Raw genomic sequence first — 26,670 nt, forward strand, 5'->3', positions numbered from 1 at the left:
CTTACTCCCGATGTGTCAGAGATGTCAGTGTGAAGATGAATAGTTATATTACCCTTTCAGTCATTGTTGCTAACCTTTTAGAAGGAAAAACAAAGTAGAAGACATGTGCCATCTTTCTCATCTTCACTTATGAGATGCATGATGGAGAACAGGGCAGGATGCTACATGCAAAGTGATTTCTAATGTAAATCCTTTTGTGGCCTATTCACTTGGTAAAATTGGGGCTACTTTTGATAGAAATTGATATAATATTTACATAAATTTGGCAATTTTCTCATTAGTGAATTCTTTAAAATACTTTCAAATATTATGTAATTTAATCACAAGATATCTATTTTAAGAAAATTGAAATTTTAAGAAATTGATACTGACACATTATTTAGATGCTTACTAGGATTGTAACTGTTCATTGGAATTTTCTTAAATATTCTTTTTTATTCTGCTTTATAAAAATCTACTAATGTATGTTAAAAATGTCCCATCAGATATATCACAGAAGCTAAACTTAATTTTATTTCCTCTTTATTGATTAAATATATTTCTTATATGTGGGATTAGATGTTATGTGGTTTGTTTTTTGTGTCTATTTGTTTTGTTTTTTTTGTTTTTGTTTTTTCTTTTGTTTGTTTTTTAGTGCCAGAAAACGCAGAAAATGAAGGAGATGCCTTATTACAATTTACAGCAGAGTTTTCTTCAAGGTAGGGTTAGGATATTAACTATAAAATTGATGTTCTCTTATGCTACTGTGATTTTTTTTTTTGGTGTAATTTTAACTAGAAATTGTTTAACATTTCTCCATAGATTATACAAAGGATTTCTTTATCAATTCATACAGTTCTAATAGAGAAAGACATACTATTCAGTGTGATATAAGTACTAAACTATTTGTGGCAATGCAGAAATGTATTCAGTTTATCCTTGAATCTTTATAAAAGTTTAACAAATGGATCACTTCTGTAGTGTCTTATGTTCCTCAAAGGACAAGAATATATCATAATAATTTTTACTGTATCCTAGAAAAAACAAAAATCATTTACTTAATAGTAAATTAAAAGATAATTAAAATTTAAATGTAAGTGGATTTTTCTTCTAACTTTTGTTTTTGGATTCTTTAGCATTTCTTTTTAAGACGTTTCATAAGTTCTTTATATATTTTGGAGTCTACTGAAGTGTTTAAAGATACTGTCTAATTTTCACTTTGATATAAATAATATTCATCTTAGTATTAATACTATGATATAGTATCAGTTTTCTTCTGTAATAGTATTCTCAAATAAATGAATTAAAATGAGGAAAAAGAATGTAACTCCAAAATCTTATGAAATTAATTAGCTAAGAAGTGCTTCTTGTGCCAAACGTTCATAGCACTTTTATATATATTTTCTTATTTTTAAAAATTCCACTGTTCTAATATATTTGTACAGATCAAAAAAACTTTTTAAAATTCACAAATGTCATTCAGACATTAAAAGAAGTGAATTGGGTTTTCATCTGTACTTGATATTAGCCACAACAGTTACTTATCAGTCATTTGATTCAATTTGTATGATGAATTTCATATGAATTTCAAACATTTTTACTAATATACATAATTTTTCCTATAGATATGGTGACTGCCATCCTGTATTTTTTATTGGCTCATTAGAAGCTGCTTTCCAAGAGGCCTTCTATGTGAAAGCCAGAGACGTGAGTACAATTTTGTATTCTGAGAAGAATTGTACTGTACTTTTTAACCTTTGGTTTGAGACAGTGTTTAATATTTTTTACAATTTTTTGAGATTGAAGTCTTGATTTTGTTTCCTTTCTTCTACCAACCTTATCTTCATTAAAATGCCCATTTCTATTGGGGCATTGTTGTCTTTTGCATTTGCAGAAAGACTTACAACCTGGGGCATATTGGAGTTGGTGGACATGCTTACAATGAAGCAGCCTATATGTTCATGTCATTGTGAGTTTCGTGAATGAAAACTTGCTGATAGCAGTTTGTTCTTAGTCCTTTTCCAAAGTGCTTTTTCCTTTTAAGTAGCCCTCATTTATTTGTGAAAACTACATCCTAACTGCCCCCTGTGCATGTCTAAAATCTTATAGTTCCAGATATATAGTCAGCATCCCTAACCTAACAATCATAATCTATACTGCTCCAAAGATCAAAAATTGTTTCAGACACAAATGAATCTCAAAACTTTTGAATTTACAGTGTTTGAATGAGGGACAATCAAACAATGAAGACTAGCAAACGTTACAAAGTCTAAAAGAACTAAACCTATTCTGTCATACTTCTTTCTCAAACACTTTACCTAATAACCACCTATTCATACAGGTCTCTGATGTTGCTGGTTGGTTTTGCTTTGTGTTTTTTGGGGGGCGTAGGGTTTTGCCATGAGGTTTTTCTTTGTGATTTGATGGTTTGGGTTTTTTTGTTTTGTTTTGTTTTGTTTTGTTTTGTTTTGTTTTGTTTTGTTTTGTTTTGGCTATACTGTGAATTGGGCCTACTTCCTGTAAGTTAGGCAAGACTTCTACAACTGGACTGTAGCCCCAGCAACACTTCTGACCCCCTTAACTTTTCACTTCCAGAAAGGGTCTCACTGAGTTATCAAACTGCCTCTTCTCACTCTTGTGGCCCAGGCTGACTTTAAATCATCTTCTCTTACCCCATTTAATTCTGATTTTTAAATTAAGTTAAAGATACTAAGAGAGTAAGAGTAACTCATTAAGAATTTGAGAGATGATTTTACAGTAAAGAATTATACTGACTGCTCTTAATAGAGGAGTTTGGTTCCCAGAACCCATATTAGATGCTTTTTGTGCAGCTAATGATAAAATAAAACAATTACAGCAATATTCTACAATAAAAGTTAGGTAAATGTATGTTTTTTTTTTCTCTTAAAATTCTGTTATGTGTTTGCCTTTTCACTTAAAGGACACATTTTACAGCACATTTGAACAGCCTGCATCATTAATCTTGTTCCTTAGGGATTATCATGAAGTAAAACAAGGCTTACTTAAAGGTAAGCACTTCACTGCAATGCCAGTCTAGCTTCTAAATAAGCTAACTGCTAACTTTCCAATGGGTAGGCGCTGTGTATACTGTGATACCCGGACAAAGAGGTACTCCAGAAAGCCTCTCTCTGCCTTACTGTCACAGGGATTACAGGCTACCTAAGCGTTCCAGCCTTTCACATGAATGCCAGAGATCAAACTCATGTATGTTTGCACAGCCATCTCCCCAGGCTTCAGATCAGTACATTTTTTGATAAGTTTTCATTTTAATCACTCTTAGATTGAAAGCGGAAAATATTAACGAACAGAAAATAATTAAAACTGCATTATTCAGAACTATAGATGTAACTTTATTTGTTAGAGTATGTGCTTTGCATACCTGAGGTTTTGATCCCCAACCCACACATATAAAACAGTATGTTTAATCAACAAATAATTAAAATTTCATACAGACTTTTAATGTTTGTAACAACTAAGCTTTTGGAGTTTAAAATTTTAAACTTTACAAAAATGTTTAGAATATCTTATATATATGAGAGGCTTTGACCAAACCATTTCAAAACAAATCAATACTCCTTAAATATTACACATACATTTTGCAAAACAACGAAATTCTCCTACATAGCCACAATATGATTGTCACTTGCAACAAGATAAATGATAATTCCAAAATTTCAGTTCTCCAGTTAACATAGATACTTTTCCAATTTCATTCCAAAAGTTTCTGTGTATGCCTTTCATATATGGCTTTAAATGCTGATGCTTAAATATGGAGTTTATTGCCAACAAAAGAACATTTATTAAAGTGTCATATAGATTTATTCAGACTGATAATCTCCAGAGGAATATAAGCTCTTGTTTATTACCTCCTGGATATTTCTAATGAAACAATTGATCATTTGCTTTTATTAGTGTCTAGGTGTTTTAGCAGAGACAATTCAGATACATAAAATAAAATGTTTTGCTTATTAGACTCATATCAAATTTACTAACCTCTCAGGCCTACTAAGTTGTCTTCATCCTTCCCTTCTTATTCAAACAGTCGCTTTCTTTTGTTCAGTCCTCTTTTCCAATTTATATTTATTGCATAGTTTATTTCTCTAAGTACAAGAAAAACCACATGGTGGATAAATTGTTCAAAATTAATCTAAATTAGTACACTTTTTACAACTATCAAATAAGTTTTATTTCACCCTCTTTTGGGGTGTCAGACTTGCTTTGAAGTCCAATTTTTCTGCCTCTGCCTCCCAAGTGCTACAAATTCAGGCTTTTTCCACTGTGGCCAACCTATCTACCTCCCTGCAGGTGTTGACAGTGTAAGAATAGTAACTTCTTCATATTTCTATGATATTATGTGGTTTATAAATCATTTCCTGAATAGTGTTATACAGTAATGAGATAGAGGCATTTAGTATTTATATTCTCATCTTAAAGATGAAAAAACTCTGCAAAAAAAAAATGGTATTACTTTTCCAGAGACCCATCAGTAGTAAATAGTAGAAGCCAGATAAAGAGGTCCCGCATTCCAGCACAGGCAAGTAGCGTGTGTGCTGTACCACCATGTGCAGACGGCTCTGCTCTCCACTGCACTGCAGAACACAGTCACAAAAGTCCATCTCTGTTTTTCAGAGTTTACATTTCCAAGTTAGGACAAATCTTTTTTTTTATTTTTTTTTAATTTATCAGTCATTTTTTAAGAAAACAATTTAATAGTCTTCAGACATTTTAAGGCAAGTATGACTGTTACTGTGGCACTTTGCCTAATTTCTTTCATTTTAAATATCATGTTTAATTTAAACTTTAGGAGGCACATTAATTTTATCAGGGCAACAGATGAGCGGCAAGCACCAGCTTTCTTCACTTGAATTGAGAAATTGAGTTTCAAGAGTAAATAAAAACAAAATTGAAGGTTTAAATCCTCTACTAGGCTTTTTGAACTTATATACTCATTAAATGTTTATTGGAGTGGTGGGATTACAAAGGATTTAGAGAGCTTCATCAACTGGTATATAGTTAATCACTAAGTAAAACACTACATTTGATAAAGTGTTTCTCACGATGCCACATTCAATCCATCTTAATGAAAACTGCTTCCAACTGATTTCATTTGAGAGCCCTTGCTGGTGAGAGTATTCACAGCTCTGTCTCTTCATGAGGACCGTACAGTACTGGCTAAAGCAGATCCACTTTGCTGTGGATTCTTACCATTCTTCCAACTTCTGATAACACCTTCATCAACTTTATAACCTTTTTGCTTTTAACTATGAAGGGCGATCATTCAGTTACGAGTTATAAATATTTATCACACATCTACTTAGTGTCTAGGTTACAGAGATTTCCTTACTCTGACAAATTCAGAGGTTAGCCAGTAACACAAGACAATATAAACAGATCCATATTGTAGAATGTGACTTTAAAGTAGTCACATTCTACAATACAGAAGAAAAGTAGTCTTATCTACATACAGAGAGGTCCTGGGGAAGATTTTTAGAATCTCACTAGGTTCTGATTCTGAATCTTATTGAGATGGATTCTCATATTGTAACCTAGGTGGGTCTCAATTTGAGATCATCCTACTTCAGCTAAGACTGCAAACAAGTATAGACAGATCTCTGACAAGAATCTTAAATTAAAAAAAATATACATGGACAAAAAGCAGAATTTTTGTAGGAATGGAGATTTTTAAAGTTGTGCCAATGCAGATAAAATGAGAAAAGTACAATCAGCTTCATGTTATTGTAACTAAACTCAAAGTGCTAGTTAGAGTTAAATTGCAGGCTTAAAGCTGGGGAAACCAGTGGCCTCATTCCTTACTGATGTTTTCCTAAGAGTTCCCACTGACCATTCTATAATTATCTTGGGAGTTTTTGAAGGTGATTCTCTCAGTAACTCCCTATCTCCCTTCCTGCTGCCTCTGATGAGTTTCTTACACTATGCCACAAAATGTTGCCTGAAAAATGAGTCTTAGTAACTAAAAAGTCAACAGCAATAAATTCCCCTGGCAGAGCTTGTCTCCCATTTGAAGGATCGGATCATTTCTATTTTAGGCATCTCCCTAAGAGAGTGGGCTTTGATATCAATAACCTTGTTGCAGTCCTTAAATCTGATTTCACACCCAGAACTTCTTTTTTATAAATGCTATGCACTATTTAAGGAAACCAGTGCCAAGATCCCTATTTTTACTTAGTAGCTATGTTGACCCAAACAACAGTCTATTCTTCATGAATAGCAGCATAATGAAAATGATGGTGGTATTTGCTTTATTTGGTGACTTGAGAATTAATTGGGATGCTTTCCATAAAGACCCTGGACCATGTAAAATAACAAAGCTAATTTTCTCATTGACTTTATGGAATATTGTGAGGCAGCTGGCTATGAAAGGTATCCTGGTCGAGATAGGTCGAATACCCGGAGACCCTAAAAGGGACAGAAGGTGCATTCCCAGTCTCCTAGGAGATCAAGGCCTTATGTAGTTGCAGCCCCCCCCCAAGAGAGAGCCCCCTCCCCTCTATAGAGAGGTTCGAGAACGGCAATGCCCGAAGCCCCTCCTCCACAGGTGAGGATTTGATCACCAGTTTCATAGGCTCAAGACAGATGAGTCACATAGGGCAGCACCTCAAACCCCTGCTCCTCAGGTCAGAACATGACCACAGGTCATGTAAGCTCAACACAGATCAATCATAGAAGCAGGACCATACCCCCAATATGTAGATGAGGTCTTCCCAAGCTCTCAGGCCAAACCAGTAGGAAGTACCTGCTGTGAGACGCTGACCCGTCCAAAACTGTATTTAAGTGCCATATTCAGAAGGATTAAATGCATGCAAGAATCACTCTGTCATCTGAGAGCTTCTGTCATAAGAGCTGCAACACCGCCACTTGGGGAAGAGATCTGCAATTCTGAAATTGCTGGTGGAAGCCCTCTTGCACCCTTCGCAGGCTATTCAGTCCCCTGCTAGTTCAACCTGGCCCAAGCATCCGAAGCCACAGTGGCGGAAAGGAGAAAGGCCAGAAGCCAGCAGCGGAGGTGGGCAGAAGCAGTCCCCACTCCCTGCCTGAGTTCTCCCCCACCCACCCACCCAAACCGGAGCACCTAGCCAGGCCAGAGATCTCCGTGGGGAACCCCGGGCGTACACAGCCCCACAGGATATCCCTGAAAGTAATTTCAGGGCTTCAAGAACTTTGTGAATATCCCAACCTCAATTGAATATTTCCAAGTGACAGTGTTTCTTTATCTCATTTTTTTTTATTTATTTTTTATTTTTTTCCGGAGCTGGGAACCGAACCCAGGGCCTTGCGCTTGCTAGGCAAGTGCTCTACCACTGAGCTAAATCCCCAACCCCTATTATATTTATTTTTAATTGGGCAATCTTTAGGAGCTACCATTTTCTACTGCCCCAGTCTGAAAGGAACCTAAATGCTATCACTGATTAGTATCTTTTAAGAAAAATTAATTCTGCATAATTTTGTTGTTAACAAGTTTTAATGAAACTGAAGTGTAGAGACTTTCATATTCTATCATTGAGAAAACCAAGGAAAGCAACTTTTTTTCTGCTTTGAAAAATATGCCTAGTATGTGTATTTTGTTTGATTTTCTTTCTACTGAATTTTTAAAATTTTATTGAATTCCTGAAAAGACAGGGCAGTGTCTTGGAAATAATTTTAAGTGACAGAGAAGATAGCATTCTGCACACTTATCTTACTTATGTATTTTAGAAAAATGTTTTTCAACATACAAGTACTGTTTGCTATATATAATAATAATGATATAGATGCATTTTAATTAGGAATAAAAGTTACCATGTAATTGTGAACCTGGAAATAACAAATATTTAATGTGATTACTTTTAAAAAGAGATGGTTATAAACCTATAAACGCGTTTCAGGACTGAAAAGATGTTCAGTTGATGAAATTTTTTCTGCTAAAGCCTGAGGACTTGATTCACATTTCAAGCACTCACATAAAAGCCAGGCATTAGAGTATGCATCTGTTATCCCAGCACTGAGGACATGGCAACAAGTGGATCCCTGGATCTCATCAGCCTTGCTGAGTCAGTGAGCTCCAGCTAAAATGAAACAGTCTGTCCTAGAAATTAAGGTGGAGAATGATTGAAGAAGACAACAATATCGACACCACCAATATAGAAGACACCAACTCTATTTTCTATATACGTATGGGTGCATAGTCATTAATGAAAATACTCACAAACACACACAAAGCACCCAAAAAGCTGATGCATGCCAAGCATGGTGGCACATACTTTTAATTCCAGCACTCCAAAGGCAAACACAGAGACAAGCAGATCTCTGAGCACAAGGCTAACCGAGCTACACATTGGGTTCCAGGCCATGATGATGGCAGTTGTAAAAGGCAAATTCATAAATTTAAGTTCCTACATATAAAATGGGGGTTGGAGGGTCCTCATACTAGCAAAGCGAGTTGAAAGGGAGAAATAATCTCAGGGCTAAAATCAATAAAATAGAAACAAAACAATTACAAAGGATACAGAGTTGGTTCTTTTAAGAAAACCAATAAACTTGACAAAACCCTTATGCAAATTAACTAAAAGGTAGAAAGAGAATATCCAAAGTTACATAATTAGCAATGAAAGGGGGACATAACAACTATGGCCTCAGAAAATCCAGAGAGTCACAGAGGTATTTTCAAAACCTGTACTTATCAAAGTTAAATCAAGATCAGGTAAACCATTGAAACAGAACTATGACCCCCAGTGAAATAGAGGTAGTCATGAAATCTGTCAACCAAATAAAAAAGCATAGGGCCAAATAGTTTTTAGTGCAGTAATTCTACCAGACGTTCAAAGAAGAGTCAATGTCAGTACTCCTCAAAGTATTCCACAAAATAGAAACAGAAGAAACATTGCTCAATTCATCTTATGAGGCTATAGTTACCCTGATATCCAAACCATATAAAGAGCCAACAAAGAAAGAATAACAGATTTCCCTTATGAACATAGATGAAAAAATACTTGCAAAACTGAATCCATGAACACATTACAAAGATCATCCACCATGTCAGGTGGGCTTCATCCCAGAGATACAGAGGTGCTCAGCACATAAAGAGCGTCACTGTGGCCTGCCATGTAAACATGCCGCAAGAGACCAACACACAGCGGAAGACAGGACTGTCTCCTTAGGTGCACAAGACACTTCTGACGAAGAAACCAAAGCAAGCAACAAAATACTCACTCCTTCATGATTGGGGAGGCAGAGGAGGCTGGTCAGATAGATGGTAAGTGTTTAAGGCCTGGCACTGGAGTACACTTATATAATTCTAGTTCTTAGAATGTAGAGAAAGGAAGGTAACAAGTTCAGGGTTTTTCTAAAATACATACTAAGTTTGGAAATAACTTTGTATAAATGAAACTTTAATCTTAAAAAGCATAACAGAATAAAGAAACAAACACAAAAGCTGACATGTTTTATATAAATACAGCCATACCAACAAGATATGCTGTTCTATAATTAGACATTTTTGCTAAACATTATGTTAGCACCATTTAGGATGTCCTTAATTCTTATACTTGGTTATCAATTCTAATTAAAACTTTAATCATAGTGCTTACATTGCAATTAGTGTTTAAATTAATAAAAATACATCATTTTTATGATATTTTGTTTACAGTTTATTGTGATTTCAGCATCTTAAATATAGTTTGCTTTCATAGGTGAACATTAAAAATATCAGGCAGAGCTGGTTTTGAAACTAATGTATATACTCTCCTTTTCTTCTCTGCAGCTGAAAATACCTTTATAATGAACTTGGTGTTGTGTTTGTATTTCTTTCATGATGGGCAAGCTATCTGAATAGAATGTTAGTGGAGATCTGTTGGCTTATTTAATTAGTACACACATACATATATGAACCAGTAGGGCTAAACCAGATGTTTAGTTAGACAGGTCATAGAAATCCATGAACACCAACAAAACATTTTTTTTTTGCTGCTGTTACTATTATTAACAGATGTTTGAAAGATTTTTAAGAGGGAGGTATTATTGTCAGAACTAAAGACAGGAATGAGTGACATAGTAGCAGTTTGTAGGAAACATTAGAGAGAGATTAGAAGAAGCAAGGAAACTAACCTATATATGTATATATGTAGTTGTGCCAACAATTATTTAAATAATAATAAATAATAAATAATAAATCCATGGTATAGCAATAGTATCATGTAGTTCACAGACAATCTGATTCCAAAGAGCACTTCCTGATTTTTCTGTGTCTTTCTATATATGCGTATCTTATAATAGCCACAACTTGCTGATTTCTCTGAAATACACACTTATGAAGAAATCAAAATATTAAGTAGGATAAAGATAACTGTAGTATAGGCAAGTAATACAAATCAAAATACAAATCAAATCAAAATACAAATCAAAAGGCATTTTATAAAAAAATGAAATAGAAATAACCAATATAAAATGAAAATATGCTTTTCATATTTAAATACAAGAAATAGAGATTAAAATCATTCTAGGATATCATTTTCTCTTACAATAACAAAAGTATTTTAATGTAGATACTTATAAAAAAAGAAGTAAACAAAATGTTTTGTATAGCATTGTCTGAATGTCAAATTGGAAGTGTCTTAAATGCCCATTGATAAAAAGTAAGTATGTTACATTTCTGTGGTAAAATTCGAAATAAAGCTAGTTCATTGATATTGAAGGCCCAAAGGGTGGTCAAGATATAGTAAGTGAAAACAGCAAAGTACATAAAAGACATGTTTATTGTGGCTATTTTATGTTTCAAAAGTACAATTGTGCATAATTAATAAGTAGATGAGAGATGTTAAAGGAGAGAGAAATGGTACAGTAAAGCCATTTACTATGTTCCTTCATCTTCACACTCAGATGTCAGCTCAGCGCCCAGGGCATTTCTATAGATGCACACTTCATTGTTATATTATTCCAAATTGGAGGGGACTACCTTCTCTGGGTAAAATGGCTGCTTTACATGCTACTAAGAGAAATTCTTCCTAAGGTATTGCTTAAAAAATAAATGCAAAAGTCACCCCAAGCAACAACCTCTTTGCCTCCTCCTTTTGTGTTCCTACTGGCCTTTTGAGAACGGACTCCCTTTTTACATACTAGCTGTTTTCATTTCTTAGGTCATCGGTTTATCTTAAAACAATACAAACAAACAAAAATGAGAGATTCTTCACAAAAAAAAAAAAAATGGAAACATTCAGGACCTAGCACACAAACTCTACCATGAGTATTAAGTGTATGATGAAGAGTTAGAGTGAGTTAGGCGTGTCAGTACACACCTGTAGCCCTAGTGTTTAGGGGCAGGCAATTTATGTGTTCAAGGCCAACCTGAATTACCATGTTAAACCCTGTCTTACACAGCAAAATCAAAGGGGTACTAGGAGAGAAAGGCCTTGGGATATAGCTCAGTGATGGAGCACTTACTTAGCATATATGGGGGGGGGGGTCTCAGGCTTAACCCTTTCTGAACTGAAAAAATTTATTATGATTTACTGTACTTAAACTCAGTTTGTATTTATAAATCACAACATTAACCTTTGAAATCTCTCTGCCAAACAGAGCTTGATGTGTTGTAGTTTAAAATCTACTGAACATATTTGCATACAAATCATTGTAATTCCTTTGATTTTTTAACAGGAATGCATTATTAATATATCTTAATGAGAAATTAATTGTTAATTTAGTTCTTCTCTGATGTAGTTTGCCCATTCCTTTGAATGTGGAAATAAATGAAATAGGTGAACTATGGACTATGAGCTCTTCGCTCTGCCTCCCACCCCCATGGCAGAGGCAGGGGATGTTTGCTACACCTTTCAAAGTATATAAGACAGATTCATATTTTTCTCCCTATTTAACAGGCCATTACTTATTAGAGACAATGTTAACCCTCTCAAAAGATACTATCAGAATCAGAAAAATTCTGCCTACTTTTGAGAGTGAGATGTAGGTGGTATCAAGATCAAACACGGCCTCATTCATGCTGTGTAGATACTCTACTACAGGGTTGTAGCTCTAGTTCTCTTAAGAGTTCTTTTTTGAGGTCTTGGGGCTGAACTGGCTATTTCCTTTCCTTTCCTCTACGCTTCCTCCTCAAACCTCCATTATTTCCTGAAACATACCTACATCTCTATAGTGTGTTGTTAGGAGCCAGACATTTGAGCCTCTAATTTCCTTATTTAAAATACTTTAGTCACATGTTGGCCTTAAGCCGAGGTCATTCAGGGCCTGAGTATTAACTGTGAGCAATTGAAAATGATGAAAACCTACACCTAATAAACATTTGTCAGCTTATAACAAAAATTTGGCTTTATTTTTCCTCCCCATTCCTTACCCTTTCAACCACTTTCTGTCTTTTCCTATGACTGCTTCCCCTGCGTGAAACTCAAAATTTGTCTTTAGCATTTCTAAATGTGATTTTAGCATCTGCTTCAGGGGCTGTGAAGAAAAAGGCAGCATTTTGGCATTTCTTGATCTTAAGTAGTTGTTTCCTTTAGGAACTTCACCAGTTTGGTTTCTGACTATTGCTTTCTGAAATCATCTTTGAAAATTGAAGGAAATGTTTTCACAGTACAACCTATATGTGGCTCTCAAATCTATATATGCTTGCTCGCTAATTTTTTGGCTTTTTGTGACAGGGTGTCACATTAACTCGGGCTGACCTTAAACTTGCTATATAGTTAGGGCTGGCCTTATACTCTGCTCCTCCTCCTATCCACTCCCAAGTGTTGGCATTACAGTCCTTCACCCAACTGATGATCAGAGTTGGAGGAAGGAAATTGGAGAGGGGCTCAAGTAAGGAAAGGGAGAGGAGAAAGTAGTATAATTATTCTTTATTTTAAAATATGTAAATATAATGACTAAAAATGTAAGGTTTAAGAGGGCCTTGAGAGCCATGTGCAGAATGGATTGTGTCCTTAGTGCCCAGATCAAGACAGAGCACATTATAAGTATCCAATAAATATCCTAACAAAAAAATCCAACCTAGCTAAGTGTTCTTACAAACTGATATTTGGCACTGAGAGTTGCCAAACTTCTTTCTTTGATTTTTTTTTCAGTTGTACTCATAGCCATTGATTTGCTAGTTTAAGTCCTGTGAGGTTAATGTTGTGAACTTGCCATGGTCTAGAACCACCTAAGATAACGTCTGGGAATACCTTGAGGGATTGTCCAGATGAAGTTTACTGAGGAGGAAGGCCCCTTCATCTGTGTGTGGCACTGTTCCATGGGCTAAGGTCCTATACTGAAGAGAATGGAGAAAATTAGCTGAGTGTGAATATTCATCAGTTTCCAGATGGGGAACGAGAGCTTCTTGCTGCTTTATCTTGCCACAGTGTGGTCTAACTGTATGTGTCTTCCAGAACCACAAGCTCAAATAAACCCCACATCCCTTGCTCCACTGCCTCTCAAGTTATTTGGTCAGAGCAACAACACAGTTGACTAATTACTATTGGCAGTTGGGAAAAGTGGTGGATTTTGGTTCTCTAGAGATACATGACACCCAAAAGAGAAGAAATAATTTTCTAAGATCCACATAGCTGGGAAGTAGCAAAGCTGGACCTCGCTCGACTCCTTACTGTCTTTCCTCTGTTTTACCATATACTTAACGCTGGGTACTGGATGAGACTGAAGCACTTCCACATACAGAATTCCACTGTGGCTTGAGATCATGGCACACACTCTTAGTCCAGGTTCTCTTGGGAGGAGAATCGTCCCCTACTGTGTAGTAAGTTCAAGGCCAACCTGGTCTGCATAGAACTGTCTCAGAATAGCAGAAAATGGAGCTAAAGAGAGGGGCCCAGGCAGTACTTGTATACAGGCTTTATTCACAGGCTGGATTGAACCTTTGAACCCAACAGGGTGGAAGAAAAGAACTGACTTGTGAGAGTTGTCCTTTGTCCTCTCCATAAAGGATGTGGAACATGTGTACCTGGTAAACACACACACAAAGTAATAAGATACATGAAATGATTAAAAATCAGAGGACTAAAATAAGGCGGCCGCAAAAGAACACTTTGGAGACAATTGAGACAATTTGCATATGTGGTCTATTTTAGATTTTATTGTATCAGTATTAAATTATTTGGTATAACGAAGATATAAGATGCTTTATTCTATCAGGTGTTTGTATCAATAAATTATTCATCAACTTGAAACAGGTCACAAGAGTAATAATAGTAATTCAGCAGTGGGAAGGAGACAAAGTCAGATTCCATGTTCCGTAAAGGAAATTCTTCTACACTAAATCTTCTTATACTGGAAAAAAAATCAGTCAGTATTTCTCCAATTATTTGTCATATCAACATTAAAATAACTGAAAGAACACAGATTATGTATCATGGTACTTGAACAAGCAGTTCAAGTATTCCTAGCTTATTCCTCTTTCCCTCCCTCCCTCTCTCTTTCCCTCTTTACCCCCCTTCTCCCCCCCCTCTCTCGCTCTCGCTCTCGTCTCTTATAACATAGAGTGGTCTTACACTTAATATGTGCTTACGGATCATCTTGACTTGTGACACTCCTGATCCAATTGTCTCTGTTCTTAAGTGCTTGGATTATAGAAACCACACTTGGTTTATGAAGTGGTCAGGATTGAATTCAGGGCATCAGACATTGGAAGCAGTCAGTCCACCAGGTGACCCACATCACCAGCTTTTTCTCCCATTCTCATGTTCTACAGTTTTGTGATGTTTTGTGTTAAAATTTGGTAACCACTGTAACCCAAAGTCAAGTCACATTATCTACTGTCAGCTGGGCTACTTCTGAGTATCAGCCTAATACCTTAGCTTCTAGATTTGATGGTGCTTAACACACTGAAGGCACAATTACCATCTCAGTCTCTGTTGCCAGAAGGTAAAATTCAGAGAGCTGCTTAAACTATAGACTATTTTCATGGCTATCATTTTTCTAGTAATTGCTTTCCAGTGTTGCATGAGTAATTCTTGAATCTTTATCTTAATAGTACTTTTATATAGTATTAGCCATTACAGATTCAGTACAGTAAGCAAGCATTTAATGTACTTTATCAAAAATCTTCACAGCTTGTCTTGCCTCATGGTCAGATGGGTGGCAGAACTGGGATTAGACCAGGATTTGCTCTGTTGCTTTAAGCCTGGAAGACTTCCTTACACTGTTAACAAAACTTAGACCACAAAACAACTGTCAGAGAATAAGTCTATGCCGTTTGCTTTTGTGGACTACCAGACTTCTTTCTTCTCTGCCAAGCTAAAGGGGTGGGGCGGGGGGGCTCTTTTCACTTATTGAATATTATCACTTGTTATATGGTATGACGGTTGCACATTTATTTCACCCATAGATCCTCTTCCTTCCCAATTCTGTAAGGCAAGGGGATTTTGTGGTATACATTTTATGTTCTCAGTGCCTAACACATGGCACTCCGTAAATGTTATTGGACTGAATTATGAATGGACTAAAGAAAAGGCAAATTATAGTAATAGAAGAACAAAACTTTCATTGGGCTTTTTCTGTATACTAGATGCCCTTTCTTTATGAATGTAGGTTATTATTATTATTATTATTATTATTATTATTATTATATTACTACACTACTACTACTACTACTACTACTACTACTACTACTACTACTACTACTTTGCAGTTTCTTCCCTCCTAAATTGGTTGATTTGCTAAATTCAGTTTTTTCTGTTTGGGCCTATGTTTAATTGAGATCTGTAGGAGAATCAGAAGTCTGAGCCTGGAGTTTATCTGTGCCTATAATTTAATTTGATTTTTATGTCTCAAATTAAGAGTATGTTTACTGTCATTGTAGCAGAGGAGGAAAAAAACACTTGTATTGGAAATTTACCATGTAAGTAAAGCAAGACTAAGAATATTCTTTGAAAGCCGCTCTGGGAGTGCCTTGGCCTGAAGATTCGATTTAGGTACTCGTTTTCATCTTTCTCACACTCCACTTAGGACTTAAAGTGAGAAGTTTTAAGTGTGCTTTCCTGGCATCTGGTGTTTAACAGTGTCAGGGGTTTGTGTCCCTGGAAGGAAAACTGTTTCTGCGGAGCCTTTTCTCTCCCAGCTTCCAGTGAAAAGAGGAGCCAGCGAGCCAGTGGCTTTCCACAAAGCATCGCCTCCACAAAGGCAAGATTAAGGGTTTACAGAGAGGTCAATGTGGGTTTTTCTCTAACTAAACACTTTCCTAAAGTTTCCTTGTGGAAAAATAATGAAGTCATCTCAGAGTTTTTAAAGAATTTTTATTTCTTTTTCACCGTCTGCATTCGCTTGTCTTCTCAGCATGGATGTTTAATCTTCCTAGGCTTTGTGAATTGGCCCAAATGAATAAGTGGTGAGCTGTCTCTCTAGGAGCTAGAGGCTTATTCTAAGGGCCTAATCACTGAGTAAACACATCTTTGCCCTCCCTCCCACAAACGCGATATAATAGTCGAGATTCTAGCACAGTAACCTGGATATTGCAGGGACCCATGCTTTGAAATGCAGAATGCCTGATCCTCCAAAACAGACAGTGCCTGGTCTCTGCCTGCCTCTTTCTTCTTTTTAAAATTAAATATTGCCAAAGAGATGCTTCTTTTATTACTTGATATTGTGCATTAGGGCCCTGGATTTCTAAGTTTAGTTTCAGTCAACACTATCAGCTGCACTTATAGGGAACTCTGCATGTTGGGTGTCTTAGTAACCTCTTGGGCACATATGTGTTTGGTTTGGGAGAGCATTTAAATTAAATCAGTAAGATAGCCATGCAAATCACTAATCTCTTTCCCAAAGTCTAAATGTTCTTTAGCAGTGTTCTTGGGAGAAATAAGCATTTTAACGATTTAGCTATTGCTATTGTTTGATTAAAAATCTGCTGATTTTAAAACAGACAGCTCTCTTGTTCCCACTGTCATTAAATGTAGTTGCTGAGTTACAATCTAGATGAATTAGAGGTTGATATCCCTCTATGCTCAGCTAGAAAGCTAAGAAGAGTAGCCCTGAATTTGTTAGTGCAGCCAGGTTCACGTTTCTTTCTCTGAAGCCAGAGATTCTTGATTCACTTAATAAAAAACAGATTTAGCATTTATCTCTGACATTTGGTGTCTTTTTTGCCAGGGGGCTATGGTTAAGATCAGTATTGGAGTTTATTTCCTGTAACAGGCTAGGACCTATGCTAGTTGAAAGATGTAAAGAGACTGGGAGACCCAGTCCAGACTCTTGAGAGACTTTGTCTAGAGGGAAAACTTGTAAACAATTATAGTACTAATGGGAGAGCTAGAAGCCAGCCAGAAAAGGAAGCTCTTAACTGACTGAGGGAATTAAGAGGAGTTCCTAGAAGCATTTGCCTTGAGCCTTTAAGGATGAGTGGAATTTGTCAGATAAGTATCTCTCCAACAATGTGTCTGATTACAAACTTCCTAGAAGACCAGTTACTGTTATCTGTAGTCCTTAACAAAGGTAAAGAATTCCTTAGTCTGTTCCGTTTATCATTTTATTGCCTGTGTGTCCTGTTGGGTCTTACACAATGGGAATTTCAACAAATGCTTATTGAATGAAAGAATAAATGAATTAACACCTAGAATCTTGGTGGGATCAGCTGAGCTATTTATAGCCAGCCATCCTATCCTTATTCCCGTAACATGCTGTCTCTGAGCCCCTGCTCACTGTTTCATGTGAATTCTGCTATTCACACGCCTCTTGATTATAGTGTGTCCATGTGACTACTCTATTAACAGACAGAGTACTAGACCTGGATTCAGACAGTCTAGGTTCCAGTTCTAGCTGAATTTCTCTTACTGACTCACTAGAAGATGGGATAAATCATTTCTAAACTTGAATTTCCTCAGATGCTAATGATGTTATGAGTATCTGCTTTACACTCTGGAGATTTGTATAAATAATAGTTGCAAAAGTAAGTGTATCCTGTTTATAATAGATGATTTTACAAAATATCCTGTCTATATTAGTTATTTTCATCTAATGCAAAATTGCACTTTGAAGAAAGAATTTTCATGGTTATTTTATATTATTTTTAAATCATTTCTTAATCAGTATTGTTGTAAGCATCAGACTTTGTTAGCCTTTCATCAGCCTGACCCTTCAGTTTAGACACTTCCTTTTGTTGAGAATTCCACACAGCATGTTTTCATTTACTGTCATTGCACCCTTATTTAATATGAAAAGAATGATTCCCCCATTCTTAGAAATCTTTCTTTGGTAGGATTTCACAAAGATGTTTGTATCCTTATGAATGTCTTTCTTATATGTATTCCCTGCCATAAATTTTTATCTTTCTTTTTTCTGTTAACTGTGACTGTTCTTAGACTCAGCACTAAAAAGTGAGTGAACAAATATTTCTGTTCTTTCATTGCTGTCATTGTAACTCTAAGACAAAAAATTTTTTATTTTTTAGATTTCTTTATAGAATGTCCAACTATGTCAAAACACACTTAAGAGAACAGGTGTCATTTCTTATGGACTAAATGTTTTTCTGTCTTTTCTTTTTCAAGTGGCAATCAAATGATACACTCTCTTTAATAGATGCACATGTTAAGAAGTTTCAAATTGTCTGTTGAATTAAAATTTAAAAAGTTTATTTTAGACTTCTTCCAAATAGAACAGATTTTTCAGGGATTTTGCTGTCTTAGTGAATAGTTTGAGTTAATACAGTATGCATTAAATATGAAGAATGTTAAAATATTTTGTTCAAATAAAGTGCAGTTCTATGGCAATTCTGCTCAAAGTAGGCTTGCACATGTTAATTGAAATCTAAGGTTGTGGTCTCTAAAACTACATTCGAGCATCCTAACTTCTTTAGAGTGTAAGGACATAAAATGTATTAAGGGTAGTGATGGTCTTGGGACTCTGAAGATAAAGTGTGCTTTGAAGGAGTAGAATTTAAATTGTCTTTGCTGTTCATATACACTGATTGAGCCTCTCTTGGATTCTAGAAATTTATTTTAGTGGATATTTTAATCGATTGGTCTTTTTTCCTCTTTTCAGAGAAAGCTTCTTGCTATCTACCTCCACCATGATGAAAGTGTACTAACCAACGTGTTCTGCTCACAAATGCTTTGTGCTGAATCCATTGTTTCTTATCTGAGTCAAAATTTTATAACCTGGGCTTGGGATCTGACAAAGGACGCCAACAGAGCAAGGTAACACTGTTATTCACAGTTGTAAGTGGGTTTCTATTTAAAAAAAAAAAAAAAGTCCTCAGTGCATTTGACTTCTTCCTGTCATCATTATGGATGTTTTCCAGCCTCAGCAGTAAATGTGCTTCCATTACATGTAAAATCTGTTATAAATAACACATACACTTATTATAAATATGAGAATATATTTTATAAAACCCTTCTTAAATTACAAAATAACATGAAAAAAAAAGTATTTTTGTCTTTTAATCTACACCAAAGCGGAGTACATTTCTGGTAAGTTGTTAATTATTCAAAGAAAATCTGTGTTTTTATTATGTTCATAAAAAAAGCAAAGCAAATCTAATAGTATTTCTAGTAATAAGTTTTTGTGTTTTGAGGGTTTTTTTGGCTTTTTTTTTTTAAATAACATCAGTGAAGAAGGCAGAATATCCTGGACTACTCCAGTAGAGTTGGTAATAGCTTTACTCTAGCATATGCTAATTGATCTAATCGCTTTATTGCACACATTCTTTTGCACACAGCCAGCAGGGCATCCATATTCTCCATAGGATGAATGCCTTTTCTATTTGTCAGCATAAAACTTAGTTTGCTAATCATAATATCTGTGGTAAGTAATTCTTCATAATCTGCCTCTCAGAGTATTTTTTTCTGAAATATTTTTTATAATGTTTAATTACATTGTGGTCATAACATCCCATCATGCTACTTTTGGTGTGTTAACAGTCATAATCACAGACTTAGAAACAGGGAGGAAGATTAAATTAATTCACTTCAAAGCAACCCTATCATAGTCCCTTAACAAGCAATTATAGAACAATTAGAAAACATTTAATTTGTCTTTTTATTATTTTATGGCTAGCTGCAGTTTGGATTGCTATTCAGACTTAATTTTATGAAATCTGAATCTGTAAAGCAAAAGAATGTTGGAGCAATTTCTTCATCTAATACTCCATTTCTTTAAGCAAATGGTTAGGAAATTTTCTAGGATGGCTCAATTCTGCCTTGGAAATGTTCCCTGTTATACATAAATAAAGAACCTTTAGCACCTGTATTTGTTTAAATTAAATCAGGTTATTATTCACACTCAGTTAAAGGTGATGAAAAGCAGTGCCAAAAACAGATAAAAATGCAGCATCGAAGGTCTTTCATGAGGCAAAATATGTAGACCAAGGACTTGGCTAAATCTTTTGCCATTCACTGGCAGTCAAGACTCTCCTCCTTTTCTTTTATCCACAGCTCGGTGGAGAAGGAAACACTATTTCTGAACCATCTGTAGTGGCTAAGTTCAGCTGGCTACCTGCTGTCATTTTGTTCTATCCTCCATTTAATTCCTTAGTTCCTTTTATTTTACAATGACAAAAAATAGCAGTGTAGATTCTTTTGAAAAACAGTGTTTGAGGGTTTTTTTTTATGACTAGCAATCAACAGCCATGTAATTGCTTTGTTATGTTTTACTAAAGAAGTCTGTTAAGTAGCACAACTTTGATACACTAGTAATAAGAGTTTGCAGGTTACAGAGACACCTGTGGTGACCAAAGCGACAGAAGCTGCTTATTAGAAAGAGCCAGTACAGCTGTGTCCTATTAACTCCTTATGACACTTAAAAAAAAAAAGATTCTGTTTAACTATTTCACAGTGAATTACAGGACTGTGAGTATGATAGGCAGTTTCAATCCACATTTTAAGAAATATGGTGTCCATTCTTGTGGAAGTAAGAAATGATACTAAAGACTAAAAATAGAAACATCTGGAAATTCAGTTTAATAAACATTGCTAGAAACTACAAACGGTGCTTTGCATTGAAAAATAATGGAACTATTTGTGGAATTTAAGATAATTATTGTGATCTGTTTCTCTATATGAAAGTAGCAGATAGAATGCTATATAACTACTTTTAATTAACAGCCCAATCATTATTATTAAGGCAAATTGGGAAATGCATATTTTATAAATACAAGATAAAAGTTTATTAAAACATCATATCCCCCAAATGGCAAAAGTGGATTTCCTTTGATCTGTAAGATAATTAGATTGATTTATTGCCACAGATTTCTTATTACCTATCATAGATTCATTTAAAGAAAATTGTTTAATTGGATTTCCTGCTCCATGATCCTTCTTAGATATTTTATATCACATTTATCCAAAGATGTGTGTCAGGAAAAATGATTGCATCATTCATTTGGTTCTTTTTTGCTTTCACTTTTCACTTTCCAATTGTCATTTTCAACGTCCATTCTCAAGTCAGTAAAACACTGCTTGTACTAATATTTATGGATCAGCGTGCTAGAGCATGCGTTGTATATTACTAGAGAACTGAAGTAGGAAATTTACACATACAAAGAGAAGTTTCCTCATATCAGGAGATTCATGCTTTGTTTCCTTCTAAGATTTATGTCTGCCTGTCCACCTGTCCTCTTCCTTCCTGCCTTCCTATCTTCCTGTTTCCTGCCTCCTACCTTAGGAAGCTCAAACTGACCTCAAACTCAGTTTTGTAGTGTTGAAGCCAGAGCTTCAAACTCTCAGTAAGCATGCTACCAAGTATGGCAGCCTGAAACTGTGATTTCTTTATAGTAGATACAGAATATTTGGAAATAAATTCTTGGTAGTTTTTCTAGTCTCATGTCAGACTGTCTTAGTTAAATATAAATGTAAAGAATCTTATTTCTGAACTATTTAGATAGTTCCTTGATAATTTTATGGGATTACATCTAATGTTACCCCTCTGGATATTAATGTCCAAGATGAGAATGAACATGCTGATCAAATACTGTTCTTATTTAAGAAATATTATAATTAAACACATAGAAATGTCAGACCTCCTGAAGGAGCTGAAGAGAATTGCAACCCCATTGAAGAACAACAATATCAACCAACCTGACAGCCCCCCCCCCCCACCCTGAGCTCTCAGGGACTAAACCACCAACCAAAGGGGACCCATGGCTCCAGCTGCATATACAGCAGAGGATTGTTTTATCTGGCATCAATGGGGGGTGGGGGAGGCTCTTGGTCATGTGGCTAGGCTGGGTGACTTAGTGATGACCTAGTGTAGGAGGATGCTGGGGCATTGAGGAGGAAGTTGGTGGGTGGGTGGGGGAGTACCCTCATAGAAACAGGCAGGAGGGGAAACCCGGAAGCCAGACAACATTTAAAATGTAAATAAATAAAATAACTGATAAAAAATTAAAAATTAAAGAATTAATAAAAAAGAAATGTCAGCCCTCCAGTCACAATTTACTGTGAACATTTTATGTATATAAATGATGAGCGAAAGATATTGAGCTAAGTGAGTGCTTTGGTCTTTACAGATATGAGTGAGAGTCACACTAATGTAAATTAATTTCGTGATTTGTCTAACAAATTGTTTTAATAATTTTTTATTTTGTAAGTATTATTTTTTGTTTGTTTGTTTTGAGACAGAACCTCATCATATAGCTAAGACTGGCTGTAAGCTCTATCCTCTGCCTTTTGGGTACTGGGTTTGTAAGCTCATACCACCATGCCTCGCTGAAGAATGGATTATTAAACATTTTATAAGTTGTTTTGTGTTAATTTCAATTTCTACCATGTAAAGTGATGCAAATAGCTATTTAGGTAGAACAATCTTTGTCAATATAAAATGAATTACAATAAATTCTGTATTGAATATGGAATATCCCAAGTATAAACTGAGATACAAAACTTTAGTAGCATTGAGTAGCATCTTCTCCTTTACTAAATGTGATCTCCTAGAAAAGCTTGTTTTTATTAAGCATAGTACATACCAAAAACATGTACTAATTCCTGCTAAAAACTTTACTAAAAATTTCAAGGTTTCCTATTTAAATGTGCTTTCTTAGTTGGAAAAGTCTCTAGTCTTCTTGGATGTAGTCTAGTTAGATTTTTAGAGCCATTCATTTTACAAAAATAAAGAGCAAGTCCTTGGTAGTCTTCAGAGGTCCTAAAAGATATGCTTTCCTAACTATTTATTTGACTAGAATTCCTAATAGAAATGTAAGGTACATGTGTAAGTGAAAGAATTAAAGAAGTCCAGTTGTTACTAATAAGGAAATTCTATAAATCAGTTCCAAACAAATCTCAAAATTCTTTTACTAGGTTTACTTTATGTACTTCAGCATTTTGCCTACATATGTCAGGCACCAGTGCCTGGGGATCATGGAAATCAGAAGAGATTGTTGAATCTCCTAGAAATGGAGCTAGAGATGGTTGTGAACCATTTGAGGGCTGGGAATCAAACTTGGGCCCTCTGTAAGAGCAACACTTGATCTTAACTACTGAACCATAGCCTCATCCCCTAAAAAATTACCTTGAGAAAATATATCTATTCCTCAGTGTTTATTCCCTGAGTAAATATTTTCTGAGTTTTTTATATGAACCAGAATTGATGCTGAGCAGCTGAAAGAGGAAATGCTAAATGGCGTACACTACTAGCCCTCAAAAATCGTTAATAAGCAAGGTAGACAAAGTAACTCATTTGTAAAGTGTTTCCTAAGTGCTTAGTGAATTTCATTGTTAATTCCTATACCTCAGAAGGTCTCAGAATGACTTGAAAGAGATAATAAGTAGAAAGATAAAATCCCAAATATTACTCCTTCTATTCAAAGAAGTGTATATTATTGGCATTGCTAACTTACTGGTTTGTAGTAGAAAAGTGTACTGCTATTTAAAGCATCCTAACTGAATGTTGGGGTGGATTCGGTGGCTAAGATAACTGTAGGCACAGGTGGAGCTACCAGCTGATATAAACACGTGTGGTCTGAACCCGGCTGTGAGTTTACCTCATCCATCTGGGATCAGCAGATCCAAAGAAGTTCTTAGTGCTGATTTAATTCAGTATTGGCATATTTTAGTCCATAGAGCAGAGATCAGTTGTCTCTTTGGATGTGTAACAACAGAAAAATATCATGGAGTCAGCTAATACAATTAATTTTTTTTTTTTACAGTGCATTCTTAGTGAGTTAATGCTCTGCTGTGGAAGAATGGTTACTTAAAATTTTAGAACATGTTGACCTCAAGAAGACTTGCAGCTCCCCACCCCATTCAAGTTGCTTCAGTCTGGGTTGTTGCACTTTCTATACGTTCCCATAATATCCCATAATACTCTAGCTAATATTAAGAGTATGTCTTCTGTTGTATAGTGTTTCCCTCCTAGGGTGTCATCCCCCTAGGGTGCTGTGTCTGTAATCTTATTACTGTGCACAGTGCCTTTTTAAGAAGTAAGTTCTATATTGGTAATAAGTAAATAATCTTTTGTAGGCTTGTTAAAAACTAATGATAAAAGTGTAGAGCCTTGAGCAATGGTAAGAAAATTAGAATTGTTGCTGTGTCTCTAGTTGTATCCTCTTCCTTAGAAGCCACTAACAGGAACACTAAAGCTAAAGCCTTACTTTCCCTTACAAAATGAACAATAATAACAGTAAAAATGCCCTAATTAACAGCTTAATACTGACCCCAGAAGACCTATGCTCATGTTGTCCCTTGGCTATCTGGCAAAGGGCTTGACTTCCAACCTACATGAATTCATCTAGTGGTTCCAGGATTTATTTCCTCAGCTTTTACCAAATCTCTGTTATCCTAGAAGCAGTCGGACATTCAAGCCGAGCCATGCTAAGACTGTACTGAACCTCCTGCACTGGTGGTTGAGTTAATAAAAGTAAACATCTAAAACGGAGAGTATTAAACTGGGCATGTGTCGAGTTATGTGCTGGGGCCACAAGTAACCATCGTACTAACAGCAGAAGCTTGCAGAAACACGAAATAACAAACCCAAGGGCAGAAGTTCAAAAGCTGATATCCACAGGCAATAGAATCATGTTTGTGAACATGTATTAACTGTGCATATCATTGAGTACCATCTTCATTACTGTAAATAAGACAGTATAAAGCAGTAGCACAATAAATATTAGTTTTCTTGCTTCTGTAATTCTGTTTGGATACCTGTTTGGTACACAACAAGAGCCGTGAAAGACCTCCACTTTGAGTGCACTCTAGGCTGATGTGCTTCGGTAACGAAGAGTATCACAGCTTTGTCCTAGGTAAAGCACAGTATTAGCGAGGAATCTGTAGAGATTAATAGATATCTGCTGGTATACAGAACCCAGTTGTGGCCAACCTAAAGTTAAACACTTGACTGGGATAGTGCCAGCTCGGTATTCTGGACATATTATTTTAAAAAATTAACTGCTTATTTAAGCTCTTGTGGAAAAATATTTTGCACAAAAGAGTAAGTCAGGCATTGTACATTGTTTGGAAAGAGTGCTCAAAGTACTTCAATTAGGAATTTCTGATAATGCTTAGGTTACACAGATTGCATGTAACTCATGCAACATTACATTAAATTTTGCATGCACAGTTAATATAAGTGTTCACAGACATGATTCTATTGCCTGTGGATATCAGCTTTTGAACTTCTGCCCCTGGGTTTGTTATTTCAAGTTTCTGCAAACTTCCGCTGTTAGGATGACAGGTATTTGTTAGCCTTAATACTCAAGCGATAGTTTTCCACATTACTTAATCATTGGCAAGAGTTAATTGACTTAAAGCACTTATCATCAGTAGGTTGTCTTCATCTGTATTTTCCATCTCAGTAATTAGTCATATTCACAGTGGCTTACCCTTAATTCCAAACTCCTCAGTGGTTCATGCCTGGCTGAAGCCTAACTGCCGATGTTACTCTAACTCTGTACTTCATTTAATCCAGCAGATATAGCCCAGGTGCAGGGACTACATGAAAGACCATAGGAGTGTTAATTTCCAGCTGGTAACCTAGGAGCAAATAAGGATTCTGCAGAGTTATCTGATAAAACAGATGAATGTGTTGTGGTCTGAGTACTAAGACTTCCAGAGAGCTGTCACGCCAGACTTCCATATAATTTTCCCAAAACAGCTATATTTCCTTTGTGCAACATTTTCCTTCCAGTATTTTTAAAGGAAGTGTATTGCCATCCTAAACATCCCAGGTCAAAGGCTTAATTAATGCTTTAAAATAAAGGTTCCAAAACACCAGGAGAGTTTGTCATTTTCTCCCTGGTTTGTTTTGTGAAGAGGGAGGAGAGAAGGTGAGGAGGAACCCCTCCTGTTCCATGATTACATCCTGCCCACTCATTTTCTCCTTTTCTCCTCTGCTTTTGATTTTTAGTGGCGGTCTTAACAGAATGTCAAGATCAATTTGCAGCATGGTTTAACTCAAGGTTTGCAGTTCTGCCAGCAGCAATTGTCCCTGCAAACAATGCCGTGTGTTCTTGTAACTTCAGAAGCTTTCAGAAGGATCATGGCAAGGGCAGCATCTAATGACTTTATTAGTGTAGGGTTTCAAAATGGGCTCCGTAATTGTTCATATCTCTTTGTCAGCAAGTCATAATTACTGCTCAGCATTGTACAGGAGTGCACTTGTGAGTAGTTTCCTAATACTACTGAAAGGAAGGGGAAGGGGCAATGGGTGAAAGGTGATGGCCTCCTACTATTAAGAGTAAGACAGTCTCTATGCAGATGATGGTTAAACCATCTGTAATACAGGCTTTACTCTTTAAATTTTTATTATCTTTTAAAA

At 35.8% G+C, this 26,670-nt stretch overlaps 1 protein-coding gene across 3 annotated transcripts in view; it reads left to right on the forward strand.

Annotated features, from left to right (window-relative positions):
- Faf1 (Fas associated factor 1) overlaps window positions 1-26,670 on the forward strand; it is a 363,928-nt gene that overhangs the window by 229,583 nt on the left and 107,675 nt on the right. For all 3 annotated transcript variants that reach the window (NM_130406.2, XM_063287104.1, XM_039109189.2), the window contains 3 exons: window positions 635-698; window positions 1,605-1,686; window positions 18,967-19,121. In NM_130406.2, coding sequence (NP_569090.2) covers window positions 635-698; window positions 1,605-1,686; window positions 18,967-19,121 — 301 coding nt within the window. The remainder of the gene's footprint in view (window positions 1-634; window positions 699-1,604; window positions 1,687-18,966; window positions 19,122-26,670) is intronic.

Source organism: Rattus norvegicus, chromosome 5 (assembly GCF_036323735.1).
Source record: "Rattus norvegicus strain BN/NHsdMcwi chromosome 5, GRCr8, whole genome shotgun sequence".
Lineage (NCBI taxonomy): Eukaryota > Metazoa > Chordata > Mammalia > Rodentia > Muridae > Rattus > Rattus norvegicus.